This window comes from Numida meleagris, chromosome Z, assembly GCF_002078875.1.
Source record: "Numida meleagris isolate 19003 breed g44 Domestic line chromosome Z, NumMel1.0, whole genome shotgun sequence".
Taxonomy (NCBI): domain Eukaryota; kingdom Metazoa; phylum Chordata; class Aves; order Galliformes; family Numididae; genus Numida; species Numida meleagris.
Window position 1 is genome coordinate 21,148,188 of NC_034438.1, and position 19,934 is coordinate 21,168,121.

General features: G+C 36.6%; 1 protein-coding gene across 7 annotated transcripts in view; it reads left to right on the forward strand.

The window, feature by feature from the left end:
- The window catches only part of ERBIN (erbb2 interacting protein), a 114,080-nt gene that overhangs the window by 28,391 nt on the left and 65,755 nt on the right, over positions 1–19,934 (forward strand). For all 7 annotated transcript variants that reach the window (XM_021379495.1, XM_021379494.1, XM_021379492.1 and 4 more), the window contains one exon: positions 15,079–15,135. Coding sequence is in view for 4 of the 7 variants with exons in the window: in XM_021379490.1 (XP_021235165.1) it covers positions 15,079–15,135 (57 nt within the window). In the remaining 3 variants the exon portion in view is untranslated. The remainder of the gene's footprint in view (positions 1–15,078; positions 15,136–19,934) is intronic.

The window sequence follows — 19,934 nt, forward strand, 5'->3', positions numbered from 1 at the left end:
CTTGTTTAAATAGCCTGGCATATTCTGGCTTCCTTTTCCTCTTTCATCTCCTTTTCCAGCTACATTGTCTGGTATAGATAGAATTAAGTGCTAATTAATTTATGCAGGCAAACTTCCTTTTGACTTCAACTTCAAGGTTGAAGCTCTTGGCCTATTCAGCTTGCTGGTTGAGGAATGTCTGTGCCTATTTCTTCAGCTAAGATGCAGCTTCTCTGTCATTCGCGAAGCCCATTGATTGTTTCCTCCTTTATTTGATTCCTCTCTGCCTCCCCCATGGATTTTTTTTTTCTTTTTAATGCAATTGTATCAGCTAGGAAATGAAAGTACATTTTCCTACTAGTGTAAAGACATGATGATGAGGCAGAAGTGTTCTGTAAAATACTTCCAATGATATTATAAGCAACTGTACAGTGTTGTAGTGGACATGGCATAGTTTTTTTGCCAAAGTATTTTCTTTTATGTAAATATAAATCGTGAAGGTTTACAAATTTGATTTTGCAAGATTATATGAAGAATGAGTTTCTTCTGGTACTTTTATGTCTGGAGGGTCGTGCAACACTGATGTGGACAGCTGCATAGGCTGATGTGTTTTAGAAAGAAAACTCCACATCAATATGGGAAACTGAACAGGAGTGGAAAATGGAGCAGGTTAGTTTGCTAGATTGTCTACATCTAATTCAGGCTGAAGAAGCTTTAGAAACAGCAGAAAGAAGGATTTGCCTTTTATTTCTAGAGAAGTAGAATGGGAAGAATACTGTGTGTTTTGAAATACTCACCAGCAAGTTGTCAGCCTGCATACTTCAGTGTCGTTAGATGGGCAGTGTCTTGAAGTCCAAACTGACTGCCTGTCAAACACATCCATAAAGATCTTAGCTGTCCAAAGACAGGCTGACTGTCCTCTGGGGAATTATGCACCAAGGCAACTGGAAGGTTGTGATAGATAAATGGTCAGAGCAGAGGTGTACTCTGTTTCCAGAGGTCCAGCTAGGTAAGGGGCCCAAAAGTAGTGGGTTTTCTAATGAAAATACTAACTTGGTTTTAGGCCAAAAAAAGATGGTGGATTTTTCCAGAAGAGAGTGGATTTGGAATGAACAGTGATTATAGAGAAAAGGCAAATAGAGTAGTTAGTAAAGCACATGCTCTGAGAAGGCTTGAGTACAAAAACCAAGAAATGGTTAATATGGATTATCAAGGACTGATAAGTAAACCTAAGGATCTTTAAAGAAAGAAGTGTTAGGTACTCTGTTTTGTTTTGTTTTGTTTTTTAAAAAAAAAGTTTGTGCCTGTTCTATCTAATATAATTGGTCCTTGGCATGAAGAATGATATGTTATGTTACCTTCCTTAACTTAGTGGCAGCTATTTGATTGAAGTGAGAAGTGGATAGTACTATTTTGATTAAAATAACTTTACCTGTTTTTGACTTTTGAGAGGTGGAGGAAAAAGAAGTTATATTTGCTAATCATTAGTCTCAGGATAGCTAGCTAGCAGTTGCTCTCTAAAGGTCATCAAATTGCTGTCACATACAGGATGACTAACTCCCTAAGTACAGGAAACTTGATTTTTATGTGCAGGTGATCTCATACTACTAATACCAAAATGTTCATTTAAAAAGATGATGGATGCAATATTCTTAGAAGCCAGTGTAGAAGGATTCAGAGTAGTACCTGACACTGAAATAAGCCAAGTAACCACTTGTGTAATTTCAAACATCTTTGTGTTTGATAAGTATTAACGACTGTATCTATTATGTGCAATCAAAAATCAATTCATAAAGTTTAATCAGCATTATTTCTTGATTTTTTTTTTTTCAAAAAGACCACTTGGAAGCCATTTAGCCAAATCACCTGTATAGAAATTTGTTCTTTACTAATTTTAAAAGGAAATTGGTTATAGATGTTTTAAATTTTTTGTTAAGTATCCAGCAAAACAGAGTGATATAGTAGTGAGAGGTGTCCATCTGTTAATTAAAAGAAGGAAAAAGCTACAGCAATGAGTTACAGGTTAGAAGCTGAAGAATGCAGGAAGTCTTCAGTGTTAGTGTTTGGGCCTCTAAGGTTCTTGATAATGAGATGGAAGATACCAGCCCCTTGTTTTTAATATTCTTAATAGGTATATTTCCTGTTTGAAAACTGAGGAAATCCAAAATGTGAAGCTTCAATCTGAGTGCTTAGTAGGATTGTTTAATAGGCAAATAGCTCACTTAAAATTTTTTTTTGATCACTCACTACAATCTTACAATTAATTTGTTTCAACCTCTTTTTAGGTTGAAGGATTCCTGATTATACCCAGTAAATCATGTAAAATAATCTTATCTTCTAGTCGGCGTTTCCTCTCCCTCCTTGAACTAGCTCTATTCATCTTTTATATGTTACTGTTCCTTTTTGAGAATGTGAAACTGCTTCATCTGCCTCTCATCCTTGGCTAGATGACGAAGCCTCAGTGGTCCTTTTGCTACAACTGCAGCTGTTTAGAAATCAGGCCATTCTTTTAACTTAGATGCTTTAGGGCTGCTAGGCATCCTTCATTCCTTCCCTACCTTTTGTGCTGAAATACAAATTTCAAGTAAGAAGCATTCCAGTCTCATTCTAAATCTCTATTCTCAGTTATATACGCATTCAAATGTTCACATTTATTCAAGAACTGAAATCCATCATTCCTAATCCACAGACAAAACGCCTTAAAAGCATGAAGGTAATTTCTATATCTGTAATTTAGCTGATCAGAGCATAAAGAAAAAGCTTGCTTTTGGACGTCAAGGAAATTGCTTGACCATTCTTTTCTGTCATTACTCCCTGCACCTAACAAAATAGAATGGTGGGCTGATTACCACAGTTCATTTGTTTTCCTGCTACAGAGGACAACAGGGAGGGCGTGGTGTATTTCATCTCTTGAATCTCATGTTCTTATCAAACTCTTAAATTTTTTTTTTATTTGTGTTTTTGTTTGTTTGTTTGCTACTATTTCAGACCATAGAGAAACAAACCAGGCAAATGTCTCTGCATTAAATTTTCAAGTTAGAAAGCGTAAACAATGGTACCAGTCTAACTCTGCTGGTTTTATTATACATGTTTGCACAAATGTAATGTCTGTAATTCATTTTCCTGTGTTTCACTGCAGGGTGGTTAAAAATTCTTTTCCAAACAGCATAATTGTCCTTTATGATGACGTAACCCAAAGGAGGTTCAGTAAACAAACTGAAATCACCTATCATGATTCAGTATGAGCATTGGGTGGAATACATCCTCCAGGTTAAGGTGACCTAGATGGTTAGAGGAGCAAGTGATAGAGTGGAGGGAAAATATTGGTTAGCTTGATGAGCAGTGTTGCTCATCAACAGCCTGAAAATTGTTAGAATTTTATTTTTAAGCATTTTTGTGAAGGTAAGAGACAAGAAAATGAAGGAATTAATTGTATTGTAATATGAATGAATTTTATAGATGTTTTTAAAAAACTCATGGTGAGAGAAGTCGAGTCTATTGACTCATTAAGTTTCCCTCTGGATTGTAAATGAAGTAATAGGGGAGGTGAATGTGAAAATAAGCTGCTTCTCTCTCTCTCTAATAGAAAAGGAGAAAAAGGAAAGAGGGGTACTCAGGACTTGCCTTGACTGTGTTCTAGAAATGCTTTTTGTAGTAAATGGAAAAAATTCATTAGAGAAGGTTTTGCTGTGTACGTATGGGAAGTGGAATAAATGTGACTACCAGAATTCAAGGAGCAGTGGGCAGAATAGTGCTGATTTTCCCAGAAGTAATCAAAGGATGTGATAAGAACAGTTGTTGGTGATGGTGGCTGAGATCAAGTCCTGGTTTTATACGCAGTGAATTTAAGTAAGCATTCTCCAGAGGTTCTCATCATCTGGAGCATTACTGTGAAATGGAAAGCACTGGGAATGAGATAGCATCTTAGGATGGGAAAGAACATACTGGAAAAAAAGGAACAAGCAGAAAAGTAAGAGGAATGGATAAATGAATAGTGCATGAAATAGCAGTGGTATGGATGAGAAAGCAGAAGAGATTATGCTTTTGGGGTTCTCACCTTTATTAAGGATTTTATCATTGATTAGAAGGATCACCTGTACAGTAGTATAAGGTCTCTGAGAAACCTTGGACTGCTGATAGGAGTCATATTAACAAGCCAACCACTTTTTTTCCTCATTTTTTTTTTAACATATTTTCCTTCTTATTCCAATACCTCTCAAAGGGAATCTATATCTGTAATAGTTTTATGGGAAAGCTGGACTATGTACTCAGCCTTAAAGCACAAACATAAATGTGTTGAATTACTTTATCCATAACATTATCAGTCTGTCTCCGTTTTGATCCCTTAATGGCATTAAAATGAAAGCTGGTATCTAGAATGGAATTAGTCCATTAATCTCACTACTGTGCTTTAATACTGAGATTTCTTCCCTACTAAAAAGAAATGTTTTGCATTTTCAGCTGCTGACATAGATTATTGATATGTTGAAAATGAACCTTTTGGAGCAGTTAAGTTGCAGTGTCCTCCTGCTAGACAGAATATTGCCTAGGAATGTCATCTAATGCAGTTCAGTAAATGCCATTCTTCTCTTAAAAAAAAAAAAAAAAGAGCACAATAATCTGCAGGTAATCCGGTGATTTATTTTATTTACGTGAAGTCATGAGGTACAGACTTTAATTATTTTAGCCAGATCCTATATTGACTTGTTGGAGAAAATCCTGAAGAAATGCTGTGAAATTTAAGGGGAGGAGAGGAAAAAAAAAATGTTTCGTTTTCAGATCTAATGATGTATTTCTTATAGTGCTGGAACATGCTGCCAAGTGGGACAGCACTTAAGAGGGTTTGGGAAGATGCATGAATATTGTCTTCAAAATGCATTTCAGTATTTGCGGGTTGGTTGGACTTCTAACAACATGTGAAGGTCACATTCATCCAAGAGGACTCTGCAAATGACAAGAGATTAGGATTGAGGAGAAACCTAGTGGTCATTTTCAGCCTACACAGGAGCAGCAATTTCTGCATGCTAGCCTTACAACACTGCGTTGGTCTAGATCAAGTTTAGTAAGAAGCCACGAGGAACTGGAGAAAACAACTCTCACTGTAACTTCATTATCAGAGGGGACACGGCAATCTTGCATTCTGTTCTTTTTCTGAAAATGTCATCTTCTACCTATAGTTATAAACAACAATTGTTCCTGTTTTTTCAGATTCAGAAGCTCTCTACTGGTTATTTCAGTTTCAATTTGAGCAGTCTTTTTTTAGGACAGAAAAAAATTGGAGTGTTTTGCAGTCGCTTTAATTTAGCATATTATTTTCCCTGACTTTCTTGAGAGCTGGGAATGAATTACACTGCAGTTACCCCAGTTAAAATAATAGAAATTTTTCCTACCTTTATGAACTGTTTGGCTTTTAGTTCCAATGGCTTGTGGCCCTGGGTTTTAATCCTGTTGTATAGAAAAAAATATAAGGGGATTGTATAGTTCCATGCTATCCATAAAATAAATCACTTATTCTAGAACAGTTTTTGCCTGAATGTGAATTGTCTTCGAAGGGACACAAATCCCCATTACAAAATTAAATGGTAACAAGTGATGATCTGCACTATTCATCGTTGATTCTCAGGAGGGTAGTGGAGAGATCTGACAATGGGCCAAGGTTTAGTGTCCATAAATTGGCTGAAACCATGAGATTAAGCAGCAGCATTAATCTTTTCAAGAGTAACTTGATAATGTCACAGAAAAAAAACAGATCATAACTCAGTGGCAGATGGCACATGCCTCTGTGAAGTGTAATAGACTAAAAATATATTTTGGTATGATGTTGTAAATGGTTAGTCATAAGCAGTAGCTGTTAAGGTTAGTTATGAATTTAATATAACTTCAAGCAGGAAACTTCAGCTTCCAGGAAGATACCTGTTCAGTTGTTCAGAACTTACTAAAAAGTTTTAATTACATACTTCATTGAAATTTTTAAAAAATTCATCTTTCTGTGAATCTTCTTTGCTCCTGCTCTATTACCTAGGTTCTGTTTTGAATATAGAAGTGTATTGTTCTGATTTCTCCCTTTGAGAACACTGACATTCAGGAATTGATCTTCACAATGTGCACATGAGATGAGTTAATGATATATTGTTATGATATTGAATTGATGTGCCCAGTAGTTGATAGCTAATGCTTTAAACAGTATCTGACAGTTCTTTTTTTCTTTAAATCTACCCAAACAAGCAAAAGCACCCTAATATTTTTGTATCATTTTGTATGTTGAGGTGGTTAATGTCACTTCTAGCTATGAATCTTCAGCAGTTTTGCAGGCAAGTTCTGAGATTGCTAATTTTATATGTAATCAGACTGGTCAATGATGTCTTGTAATTGAATTTAGTAAAGTAGTGAGGAACAAAAGAAATGCAGGAGGAAGTATAATATTTGTAAAAACAATTGTTAATTGGAAAGTTATGCTTTTACATGTGTGTTGGGGGAAGTGACATCTGAAAATAGATTTCAGTGTTGCTCAAATAGCACCACTCACCTGTGCCCTGGAAGGAAAAGGAACTCAGGAATACCCTAACAATGACTTGGCTGGCAGAGTGAGAGCTATTATTAAGTGTACAATTATAGCAACCGCCTGCTGATACTTTCTATTATTTAAACAATTTTAATTTAAAATCTGTGTTAAAAATTATGTTTCTTAAGTATGGGAAATGCCACATAGGAGAGTAAACAATTCATCAGATTACTAACAGCTATTTGCTAACCTATTTTCAGAAAACTGCTAGATGATTTTGATTCTAACACTTAGTCCAGTGCATTTTATGCACAATTTGATAAATGTAAATACAAAATGTTAGAGTGTTCAGGTAACACTAGCTCAAGCTAATTTAAATATAAAGCCTCAAAGTGTTTGGTTAACATCAGCTGTAATCTCTTGGCTAGCAATAAAGGGACACAAGCACAAGACAAATTCATGCATTTAATGTGCTACTAGCATTCACAGTGTCTATAAAATGTGCAGTCTGAATTCTTTGTGTAAGTTTCTGTTACTGCATCTCTCCACAGTCTTCTGTATTTTACTAAGCTGAAACCACGCTTGGATCCAATTTTCTGCATAAGCAGTGGTATAAGTGGCAAGGTGTAAGCCTAATTTACAAAGTATGTTTGGAGTGCGTCTGTTGTAGGAGGTTTAAAATTGAGGGCTATGTACTTTACGGTTCTAATTAATGGGGTATAAGTAATTAGTTATTCATCTGGATTGCTGGAAACCTACACTTAAATGTACACTAAACCAAACCTCCAGAGCTCTGTATTTTAGTACAATAGTGCTCATTCTGTGGCAGTCTTTTGGTCATTTGGGATGGCTTGTCCTGGAACTAGATTGTTTCATGAGTTGCTGTTGGGAAATTCAGTATGCAGCTAGATACAGTGCTCAGTATTTTTTTCCAGAGGTGCTTATTCACCTATTCCACATTTTTTCTTGTTTCTATTTGTCTTCACTGTATTGACTAGATTACTTCTGTCTTCCTCACCTGAAGTAGTTAACAGGTTATGTACGTCAGTGAGTCAGCATCTACTTGATGCAATATCCAGCCAATTGCTCCTTGCTCACAGAGGTGTGGATGTTGGGTGCCACTAGCATTTTACGCACACCCATGCTCTGTATAAGATATATTGCCATATTTAAGTACTGTGCAAATAAACTTAGGTATGTCCCTCCCAAAAGTACCTCAGCATCTATTAGAAATTATAAACAATATGTGGGTGTGATGGAGTTGGGAAAAGGGTTTGTGTGATAAAGGGCAGTGGGGAAAAAGCACTGAGGTTCATGTTAATAGCATCATACAAGTCAATCACCTATTTAATTTAGATGAAATGGTTTAGATAGTGCTAATGCATTCTGGTGTAGTTTATTGTGGGTGGATGACTGCTTCACATTTTCAATTACAAATCTTACTACTGGTTAAATAAGTATATTCAGTCTCTTTGAGTATTCCTATTCTCTTAGTCATTTGTTTACCAAATATTTTGCTTGCTTCTTCTTTGTCATCATCAGTCTCTCTTGGGCTGCTGTGAAAGGAGGTGGAGGTATGAACATGTTTGCTGTGGCTAACAAAAGTAGGCCTCAAAAACCCTGACCATCTGTAGCTGTCACTGTCTGTCTAGGATACATGTGCTGATGGAGAAACTTTTTAAAATGGAGGCGGGGAGGAGAAGGTAAAAAGGAAGGAGTTCACAGACACTAAGGATGAAGGCACCAGATCTAAATAGTTTTCTCAAAGATTTGCAACTGCTCTTGTTATCCCAATGCTCTTGCCAAATTGTTTGTGGTGCTAATTGGCCTCCTGATCTGAAGTAGGTATGTCCAGTCCTCTAATTGGCAGTTCTATAGCTGCAGTGGCAATACTTGAAACAGCTGAAGCTTGGGTGTAAGAATTATCATAACCTACAAGGAGTTTTATTTTAGTGGGGGTTTTTTTAGGTTCTTTTTTTCTGCTTTTTCTTTTTAATTCCTATGTTGAGTCAAGGTTGATTATTTGTATTACCACTAGCAGTACAGCTATCTCAGGCTTAACAAGACCTTGATGTAGCATGCAAAGTTAATTGAAGCCAGTGAGCTAACACAAATGTCACTTTAGAAACATGGCTTTGTAGAGAGTTCTGATGGTTGAGGGAATGCAGCTGTAGCTGTTGAGAGACCTGCTGGTTTGCTGGTCCCTAATTATGATCTGTGAGGCCAATGTAAGTGGTCATTTGGTCACCTTGACTGATGGCCGTAGGTGGTTTTCTTTCTGTTATGCACGGTGCGTTTCTTTGTGTTTTTTGGTGTTTTTTTTTATAGTAGTATCTGAACATTATTGTATACTGCAGAGACAAGAAACAAATGGATGTGAAAATAGATCAGTAAACGAGTTTGTTTTCTGTTTAGATGCTTTGGTTTAAAACCTTGCTAAAAATCATTGGAATTAAGTTTTGAATATAAAACTCATAGCATAATGTCTTTATATTCTGCTTTTTTCTGCCATTGATTCTTGCTATTTGAGCTAGTGCAACAGCATGGCAGTAACAAAATTAGTAAACATTAGTAAAGCATTATATAAAAAAAAATTAATCCTCCTCAGATTTGCTGCAAATAAATTTTAGTTTACAGAAAGTAATAATTCACAAGTCCGTGAACACTGGCTCTTCTTTGGTTATAATTTATTGGTCATCTAATATAAACTTGTAACCATTTCCAATTAAACAGTGGTTTGTCTAATTTCATTTCTGTCTATTGATATATCTTAGTTCTATAAATAAATATTCCTTTTATTTTTATTTAATCAAAAGAAAGGATGCTGGAATTGCTGAGAGATGAAATGGTGTCTATTGTGAGTTCAGAAAGGATTGAATCCATGATTATTTAGCTGCTTTAGTAAGAATTGAAAAAGATTTCCTGGATAGGAACTATGTCATCTAGATAATTTTGCTAAAACAGAGGCAAGGAAGCATATGTCTCCCCTGTTTGTAAAAAACAAAACAACACTAAATCTTAATTTTTTCCACTGGAAATGTTTCCAGGTAAGCCAGCTGACCTTCCTGTTGTACACATTAATATGGACCTTAGCTCAGAAGTGACTTTTGACTTTGACTCTACGTCTAATGTTGAAATTGGCCCTGATGTGTTTACTCTTAGAGGGCTGAACTGCATGACCTGGAGAGAGCCCTTCCAGCCTCTGTTATTTGTCAATTTAAACTGCCTGGGGGAGTAAAGAATACCTATCTGCAACAGATTGGCCTTCTGTTGGTGTTGTATATATGATTGTTCATGCCTAATGAAGATAGTTCTTTAGGAACTTTTCAGAGCATGTCTGTGAGACTTAAGCTGTGAGAAACAGGTATCTAGATGTATGAAGATTCCTTGTAGTTCTAAGAGTTGAGAGCCTCTTCCTATCTGGTGCATGTGCATTATAGCAGTTTTTCACAGCTGAGATTAAACTCAACTACACTGGTTATTTTGTCACTAATTGCACTATAAAGGGGGATTTTGAACCCCTGACAATCTCTCTAAATCTTAAGTATCTTTATTTTGCTGCAAAATTCACATATCATCAGGTAACTTGTACAGTGAGGGTTTTTGCATCTATGTCCACAGAAGTAAGATGGATAATATAAAAGTAGTGGAGTTTTTTTTGTTGTTTAAGCTAAGGTCAAATTTCTAGATTTCATTTATGTCTTGGAAATCAGTCTGGGGAGCTCTTCTTTGCTGACAAGCTTCCTAAGAGAAAACAATGAACAAGAAGACAAATCAGATAATTTGTTTGTGTGCTTGCAGGTATGAATGTGTTTCCATAGCTGTCTTTTCCAAAAGTGCTGTTCTGGTATTGTAAATAATAGAGGAGGTTTCATTATGCTGAGTGTTTGGCATTTCATTCAGTTTTAAGATAGTTAAAAATATGCCTTACAAAACTGTAGATGTCTGGGCAAAACAAACTCTAGTATTAAAATGCAACTCATACGGCAATTTGGCCAGTCATGGACCTGTGACAGTTCCTTCCCATTGCTGCTGATAAACACACACACACCCATTGGCAGAACACTTCCTGAGGTATGTCCCCTGCAGAATGCTAATGGTATTGCCAAATACAGGTTATTTTGGGGCAATCTGGAGGCAAATGTGAGTCTTTGTGTACTTGCTGAAAATGCACCGTCAACACTTCCCTGTATTGAAGGATTCTGGCTGTCAACCTCTGTGACACTAGTACTAGGGGATACAAGTCCTCAGGTCATTCTCTTGCCACTTAAGGCAATGTAAAAGATAGTGCAGCTCTTGGAGTTTGTCAGGTTTTTGTCAGTAAGAGAACCCACACAGCAAGGTAGTTTCTTTGCTTTGCTTTAAATGTGTGGCTTTGGTTCAAACAATGAAGTAATGAGAAGCAGTGTGAGAGACAGTAACACCACCACTTGCTTTCAGGAAAAACAAGATAGACTTTTTTTGAGAATTGTCTCTGAACACTTTGCGTCTCCCTGGTCTGCCCTTCCCTTTCCTCAAGTATAGAAATCTGAAATTATCAAACATCTACCTACTGTAAGTGTGAAATATCTGTTTGATTTCAAAGGGTACACTTTGTAGACATAAATATTTTTCTAGGCACGTTTATCTTATATTCCCTCAACTAACCATATGATATCGCTTTTTCAAATCTAGCTCACTATTAAGTCACAAATTTTGAACCAGTCTAGAAGGCTATGACTGAGTTAGAATTTTGCCAGTAACCGCTGACGGTAAAATCCTGTTATTATTGCCATATGTGAAATAATATACTCTCCCAATACTTGCTGAAAATTATTTGTTGGTTTCAAACTGATCCAGCGCAGTCCATAAATCATCAGAGCTTACCCTTCTGTGGTACTTCTGATTGTAATACAGTTGAGTCTTTGAAAGGATCTGGAAATGTTTTTTTTTCCTCTGAGCTTATTGATGGATATATGGTGATGGGTATATGGAAGCTTAGCATGGAATTTTCCGGACTTTTTTTTTTCCCCTATTACATGATAATTGGTATCTTTGTGCAGGCGAAACCTACTTCATTGGGAACAGTGATATTAGCTGTGCATGGAGTTGCACTTCCCTAGTCTCCTTTGGAATTTCTCTCATTTCCCTTGTTCAAAAGAAAACAGTAACTAATCTCATTGCCCTAAAATTGTTCCTGTTTTAAAAGAAGGATTTTGGCGTTGCAGTGTAGGATTCATTTCTGCTTAGATTGTCTGTGCTATGGATAATCTTGCTAAATCTGAAGTCTTTTTAGCTAAACATACTGTCTTTGTCATTGAACATGAATGGATGTTTAAAGGATGAGCATAGATAATCCTACCTCTGCAATGCTCTTCCTGGAAATATTGAAATAAATAATTCTATTTTTACTGTTTGCATTGTGTTAAATGGAAGATGATGATTACCATAGGCTGAAAGCAGCCTGAAATGTCTCTGAAAAAAAGCAGTTTTCAAAGTGCTTCTTTTCAGCCCTATCTTAGATGAAGGGCATGAATGTTGTGGCTCCCTCCTCTCCCATTTCTTCTCCCCTCAACAAGTTGGAGAAAGGAAAAACTGCTTGGGAATTATTTCTTATCATTCAGCTAACTCTAAAGTATAACCCTATTTCCTCATCTTCTATATGCAAATTTTCCACCAGTGTCCTGGGTCCATCAATAGCTCTTTGAAGTCTTCCAGTAAGCAATTCAGAGAATTGGAGGTGAAATGTATTTGTGTGAAAACTGCAGTAACAAAGAAGTGTGTTGAGACAACTGCAGACCTCACTGGTCTAAAACCTGTGACAAGCTGGAACTGAGGTACGGATGTGAACAGGATGCAATGTGGTGGTGAGAACGACTGCACTGCAGCACACCAGCAGTCCATCTAGCAAGCATTCTAACAGAGGTAGGGTGGTTGGGTTTTACATAAGGAAGGGCAGGAAAACAATGAATACATAGTAGTGTTCCCAAGTTCTCTCCCAGTGCTTAGGGAAAGCACAGTGCTAGGACTCTTAGTGCCTTCTTTGTCCAAGGAGCCTGGCAGAATACCGAGGATCAATATGCTGTGGATGATACCATGTGCTCTAGGGGGTTTAAATAACGTTTTCTTTGTATTTTTATCAGGTATTTTCATTTGTTACAAGTCATCTAAAGCACCTGTTACTTCAGATAAGTAGAAAAGTGACATTCTGTGCTATTTGAGATCATTGTGCATGGTTACCCTGGGTTCGTCAGAATACCTTGGTCTCTTTTACTGGGAGTTTCTTGTGCTTTTCAGTGAACTGGACCTGTCAGTGTGACTGCATGGAAGCCTAGAGTATTCCTGCTATTGAGAATCACCAGCACTTAAACTGTAGTCACGCTATGCTCTTGGCTGAGTAGTTAAAGTATTCTCTTCTGATGTGGACTTAAATTTATCTGATTTAGTGTCAGTTTTAAGTGCTGCTAAAGTAATGTCAGTTATGGTGAGCTCACTGTTTCTTTTTTAATTCTGTAACTGCTGTGTTTTGTTCTGTATATAGTTCCTTAATCTTTACAGCATGTGTACACATATCAATTCCTGTGTTACCTTCTCTGGGGAATTGGAATCTGATCAGTTCCTTGTGCTTGGTTTTAAAGCCTGCAGGCATTTCATGGTTTGCTATGGCTCCCTACTACTGGAATTTATTCTCCTAGGCATTTCAACTGTGGCAACCTAACAGGTGTCAGGAAATGATGCAAGAGCAATCCCTTTTGTTTATTGTTTTTGTGATTGTTGCAGAGCTATTTCTTTTGTTTTTCTAATTTGAATGCTCTGCCTACCATGCCTTGACTTTCTACCTTTTTGTTTTCAGTGGCATAGTCACCTGACAGTCCTATTGTCAGATCCAGCCTTGCATTATGGTTTTCTTTGGATTTATTCTGTTTATCTTAGCAGAGCTATCACAAACCTGCATTTCTACCATTTGGAAGCTTGCATAGTGTGTGTGTATATATATATATATATATACACATATAGTGTATATATAGTGTGTGTATATATATAGTGTATATATATAGTGTATATATATATATGTATAGTGTGTATATATATATAGGTGTATATATATAGTATATATAGGTGTATAGTGCCTTGAAATAGGTTTTATACAAATTAAGTATCTTCTCATGGTTCTATGCTCCTACTGAAAAGGGAGAGAATCATGCAGATGCATCATTTAGACATAGGCATCCTAGATTTCTGAATCTGTTTTGATCCTTACTGTCTTTCTTCATCTTTTTAATTGAGTGCTGCTGTTATATATTTCTGATGCTGGCTAAATAGATCCTTTTTTTTTTCATCAGGAAACTCGATAGGCTTGAGGCTTTAGTATTTTACCTATATTGCTTTTATCCCTCATTTGCATACCCTCATCATTCTATGGACAATAAATGAATAGATTATCCAGTATTGGAACGCCTTTGGTATGAATGTACTAAATGGCACCAGTGACTGTTGAGTGAAGAATGGGGCCAATAACATGTGAAAGCTGATCACAGCACAATCCTGTTGTGTTGATCCTGGCTTCCTAACAAATTAATCATTCTGTAATGGTGCTGCTGTTCGCTTCTTACTCCAAACAAAGCAGCTTTCATTTCTCCTTGAACAATTTTGATTTTACTTCCCTTGTCAGGATTTTTGGGGACACATTTGTGATACCTTTTATGATGGGCTGATTATGCTTTTTATTGGAATTAAATAAACTATAATTACATTTATGGGTAAATCCTTTGAATGAAGCTAGTACCTTTGCTCCCCACAGTTTTACTTTCTTCTAGGTACTATGAGTTCAACAGATTGTATTCTGCCATGACTCAGCTCCTTAGCTGTTGTACATGATTTTATATTCAGTTAGAAGATGCATCTATCCATACAGATACGTAATCCCTGTGAAGACACATTCTACTTCTGTCTTTTTTTGTAGGCCAAGATTACACTTTGCATAGGTCCAGCCAACAGTTTAGAATGGGCTGGATGTTTTTGTTTCTTTACAATTGTTCTACCTCAGAGAAGGTAGTATTAGTTACCTGCTATGCCTTACTTGGGAACTTTGTAAAAAAATAAATAAATAAAAATTAAAAATAAAAAAAAATCATAACATTAGTACTGTGGGAGAAGCATGGACTTGTTATGTTCCATTGATTTCTGATGTATTTTTTTCTTAACTTTCTTGAGAATTGTGTGCAAGAAATATCTAGTATTAGAGACATTAAATACAGCAATTAAATGTGAAGTAGAAATGAAACAGCTTTATAAACAATGCTATGAAGTCAAAATTAAAGTAGGAAGAAAGACAGTGATGTTCTCTGCTATTAAACAAAACAGTATCCCCCTAAAAGTTTGTATGTATTTTTACCATTTTTGGAAAATCTTTCAAAGTGTAGTAGTACTACAGTAGGTTCTGAACTACTGCAGTGATGCTATAGTAGTCTCTGAATTAAAATTTGCACAGGTACTTTTTTTTTTTAAAGCAAACAATGCTGAAAGCAAAATAAATACTCAATGCAATGAGCTATCAATTTGTTCTTATCTAGTATGCATAGGTGTGACTAAAATTTTCCTACCTTTGTTTTAAACAGAATGTTGGCTTTGAAAGCTCAGGGAAGAAGCAGCAGGGAGAAGGAAGTAACACAGTGGTAAGTACTGTATTTCTATTTCCTTTGCATTGCAAAGTGTTTACACATTGATTCTTTTTCATATGCCATCAGTAATCACCTCCAAAGCACTTGAATTTTACGATGTGAGCTCTCATGTTGTTCTGAAGCGTTTTTGTTGCAACTATCAGCTGAGTAGTATATTTACATGCAATGGTGCATAAATATAAAAGGGAAAACATGAAACTGAGTTGCAGGATAATAATTTTCTGTTTTGAAGATAAATTCCCATTCTTAGATGTTTTCATTTGTGGAGTTTTAGCATTTGATACTGCTTTTAAAAATAAATTTATTTAGATCTTAAGAAACTTGAATGCATTTAAAAAAAAAAAGATAAAAGATGCTTGAAAACATGCTTTGAATACTTGTTGGGCCTCTTACCGTCCATGTTAATGGTTTGCACAGGAGGATGTTAAGCTGTATCATTTCGCTTTTCTTAATATATTAACATTCTTTAGCTAAAGATCATGCTTCAGAGTATCAAAGTTAGAGTTCAATTTTCTTTTCAAAGCTTTGGAAAAGAAACACACGTCCAGAATTAGCTTTTCTCTTTTTTAAATGTTGCCACTATAGATTATACTAAGTTGATTTTTGTATGGTAAGAGTTGATAGATGCAAATATTCCTCATGAATTAAAAAGAATATCCAACAGAATAGTTCATCTCCAGAACTTCTGCATGAATTTCTGTGTGGTGCTTTCCCACCCTCCCTCTCCAGCAAACCAAACCAACCAAACGCCTCGCCTTTCTCCCTGTCCCCTTCGCCCCCACACACACAACAGCAGCTTCCTTCTGCTCTGATTTTGTTAATAGTGCTATTCAGATTGTGGAAATTCTAATAAATATTGACACATCAGTGACGGTAATTATGAGACTTATTATAAAGTATCAGTTTTAAATCATGCAAAATCTTCTGAGCATTTTATCTGGCATTGCTACAGCTTAAGTAGATAGAATCATATGCACAACCTCATTTTTTCTTGCTTTCTGCATTGTCTACAATGCAGTGGGCCTTGTGTACATTAGCATTTTCTGTTGAGCTAAGAAACTGCTGTTGCTGTGCTGCTTCAGCTGTGCTTACCACCCTGTAAGGACTGTTGCTTTCTGTATGCAAATGACTTGCAGTACCTCTTCCCTTTTTCTTCTCATTTGCTGGTTCATCTCTTTTGATTGTTGTTATAACTGGAGGAATTAAGACAGCATCTCTTCCTCTCTGCTTGAATAGTTGTTGACAGTATGTGATATACAGCATTTACTTGTATGTAGATCCAGACATAATCCCTCACAGGACTAAACCAGAAGCATAAGCGGTTTAATAAGGTTTTATTCCTCTTCCAGCAGGCTTACTATGTCTTAGTCTGGCTGCACTGTGTATTTAATTTTCATTGTTTTCTATGTATAGAAAGTTAGGAACTCATCCTGTTTGTTTCCACAGGCCTTTTCCACATCGACAATGGAAGAAAATTGAGTTATTTAATGTAGTACTTAGTAATGTAGTAATTTATTCTTCCTAATGTTCTCTTAGTAACACTACAAACTGTTACCAGAAGAATATACAATGAAGTCAAATGTCAGAAATGAAGCTTGGATCTATTGCTAATCTTAGCAATATTGATAGTGATGTATGATTAGAGACCGTTCTTCAGATGACAAATTTACTTGGATAGTTTGGCTGGTAAAATGGAAATTAGTTTCTAGGGCTGGCTTAGGAAAAGAGCAAAATGAAATAAGTGAGAAGTTAGAACTACATGGAGCGCAGTTGTGTAGTGACAGCTAGAGAGACTCAGAATCTGATGTTTTTCAAATGTGAACAGTTTGACAGCACAAATGCAGAAAGCGTTCAATTTACTTGTCTTATTGTGTAGTGTTAATATATTGTCAAAATTACAACTGTTAGGATTGTAACCATATTTTATTCTTTTACTGTAAACTTGCCTTATAATTTTACCTTTTTTTGGGCATTTCTTTGATGCATCTTACCTTAAATTACAGATCTGTACTCTTGTATACTTGTGCTTTACTGATGCTACAGCCCAGGGATATAGCAGAATACTGAACATTACTCAGTTAAAGGCTGTGCTTAAATTAAAATCTTGTTATGGAAGTATTTGCCAAAAGTTTTTTTCTTAATTTAAAACTATTTTGTTTCATTTTTACAAAGTTGATCTGTTCTTGTCATTGCTAAGCTTTGGCATAAAAAGGCCAAGTGCTGACTGCTTTGTTGTATTACTAATTTCTTATTTTATTTTGGCAGATAAATAAATTAACAGAAATAAATATTCCAGGCATTTCCTTTGATATGCTTTCATGGGTTTACTTGTTGTAGTAACTCCTCAGGTTTGTTATAGTATAGTCAGTAATCACAAAAATGGTTTTTGCCTCTTCTGCCCCCCAAGAAAAAAGTATCCTTCGTATGTTTGCATTTAATGAATGGTTGTTATTGTACTGTATTTACTAACATGTTCCTCCCCCTGTTGTTACCATTCACCATTGTTGCTTCATGAGTAATGCCTTTTATTTCATTTGCTGTGAATGCTGTATGTGAGCAAGTACAGTGTGTTTTTTGGAGTCCCCTGCCTTTGTGGGGACATGCAGTCATGAATGCAGCTGAACATTGTTTGCGTATCAGGAGCTTCACATTAAAATGGTGAAATGGTTCCAAAAAGCCCTTTTTGTAAGTCTCTTATTTCCTATTGTTTGTTCTGCTTTGGTTCTTTACTGTACTGTACTGTACTGCTTTGTTTCCTTATTTTGTATTGATCAGAATGTTTACCAGTTTCATTTAATTAAATGTGTGATGTAACCAATCTATTTTGAATTTTTTTTTTTAACAAATGAAAGAAAGAGCTTGGATGGGAGACAGGAGAAAGTGAAAATAACTTAATTTGGTATTGTCACTAAACAAGGTTTTGAAACCACAGCCACAGAATGGCAGAGGCATTTAGCAAGAGGCAGTCTCCTCACAGTATACCCTTCCTTCTGATGTTTCAGTTTCTTGTCGGAGTCCGTCAGGTCTGAGAGCCATGCTTTCCTCTTACAAAGAGGAGGAGGATCGCCATGCATGAGACATGCAGGTCAGGGTTTCCGGGGTGCCACGTGCTCTCAGTTGTGCTGGAACCTTGCTGCTCCCTCTCAGGAGGAGGGGGAGAAGTTAGGGAAAGCCTGAGTCAAACCTTTGCCTCCCCTGCCCCATTTGCATTAATGTGTTCTGATGCTGAACAAGAGCCAAGGACATTTTGAGTTTAAAGTGCTAAGATGTGTTCAGTATCTCAAAATTTTGAGGACCAGAGCTGCCTTTCAGTGGAAGATTGATTTAAATTGTGCTGGGAATTGTCACAACAGTCTCTTTTACATCAAGCTGATCAGTCTACATCTGTGCATGTGTTGCTGAACATGTTGCTGACTTAGGAAGAGAAAAGCCTGTAACATTTCTGAAGATAGACCACCGTGAGGTTTTGTTGGTGCTACAGGAAGCCTCATTCATAATAATTTATTAATGTAGGAGGAATGGTGGGTTTTGTTCATTTGGTGGATTAAATGGGATTCTTGGGGGAAAAAAACATGCATTTTTTTCAAAATTGTGTTTCAGTATTAATTTGTTGGGGCTTCTGTCCACTGGCGACATAAAGGACTCCGTATATTAAGCTGCTGTGCGTACTGCTCCTCCCTGCTGTCTTCCTGTACTTACAGCTCCATAATTCTGTGCTCTTCTGTAGGCACTGGAGTGGACTAGAGGTATTCTGACCAGAAATTTTTCTGTGGAGCTGTGCTTGCCTTTCTGTGTGAGCATCTGATAGCTGGTTTCGTTTTCAGCTTTGCTGCTGATGTAACTGGTAAACATCCTTCGTAAAAGCTTGGAAGAAAGGGGGGAGTGTTTTCACCAGCTTACTGCATGAGCCTTCACATCCTGTTAGCATCAGGCAGGAAATCTAAACGACCCATGATACAGTGTTATTGCTTCTAAAACAAACTAGCAGAGATGAGGAACAAAAGGAGTATGAGCTTAGATTCTGGATGTAACAAGCATGAGTTCAGAATTCTCAGAGCAATGTGATACCTCTCCATGTGGTGTTTTTTGTTTTTTAATGCTCGTCAAATCACAGCGAGCCGTGTGGTTAAACAAAAATGTCCTGTGGGTCTCTGGCAGATGCTTGGTGCTGCTGGGCTGTGAATGCTCAGATGACGGCAGTGTGCAGGAATGAGTGATGTCTCTCTGGGTGGTGCACACTCGTCTGAATTATCAGTTTGTAGTGGTATCCAACTCTGCTGCTGCTGGTCTCACTTTCTTTCGCTGATCGTGGCCTTTCAAACTGATGCTTTGCTTTTCTGCTTCCAGTGATTTTATTCTGCTTAAAGATGTCTCAGGCTTACAGATTCAGCCTGCTATTGTTACAGTGTAGATTTGCTAGGACTATAGTGATGGGTTTGCCCTAGGTTCTCCAGTAAATTTATCTGAATATTGTATTAATTATACTGTACTCTCCAGTTGTTACTTCACTGTATATTATTAGCATCTGTCAGCACTACAATTCCATCTCTAGTTAACAAGATTGAAGAGATTTAAAGAGTACTTTCAAGCAGTCTTCAAGGCCTTCTGTGCAGTAGAAGCTTTTCAGTGGTAGATGGCTATTAAAATGTGATCTGATGTTATTCATTTTGGTTACTCTAGTGTATTGATAGTGAAGTTAAATGTTATTATGATAGCATGTAGTTTCGTTTTATTGATACAAATATAATGGGAAGGCAAAATAAGGTAAATTATCTTTTTTTTGAAACTGCAAA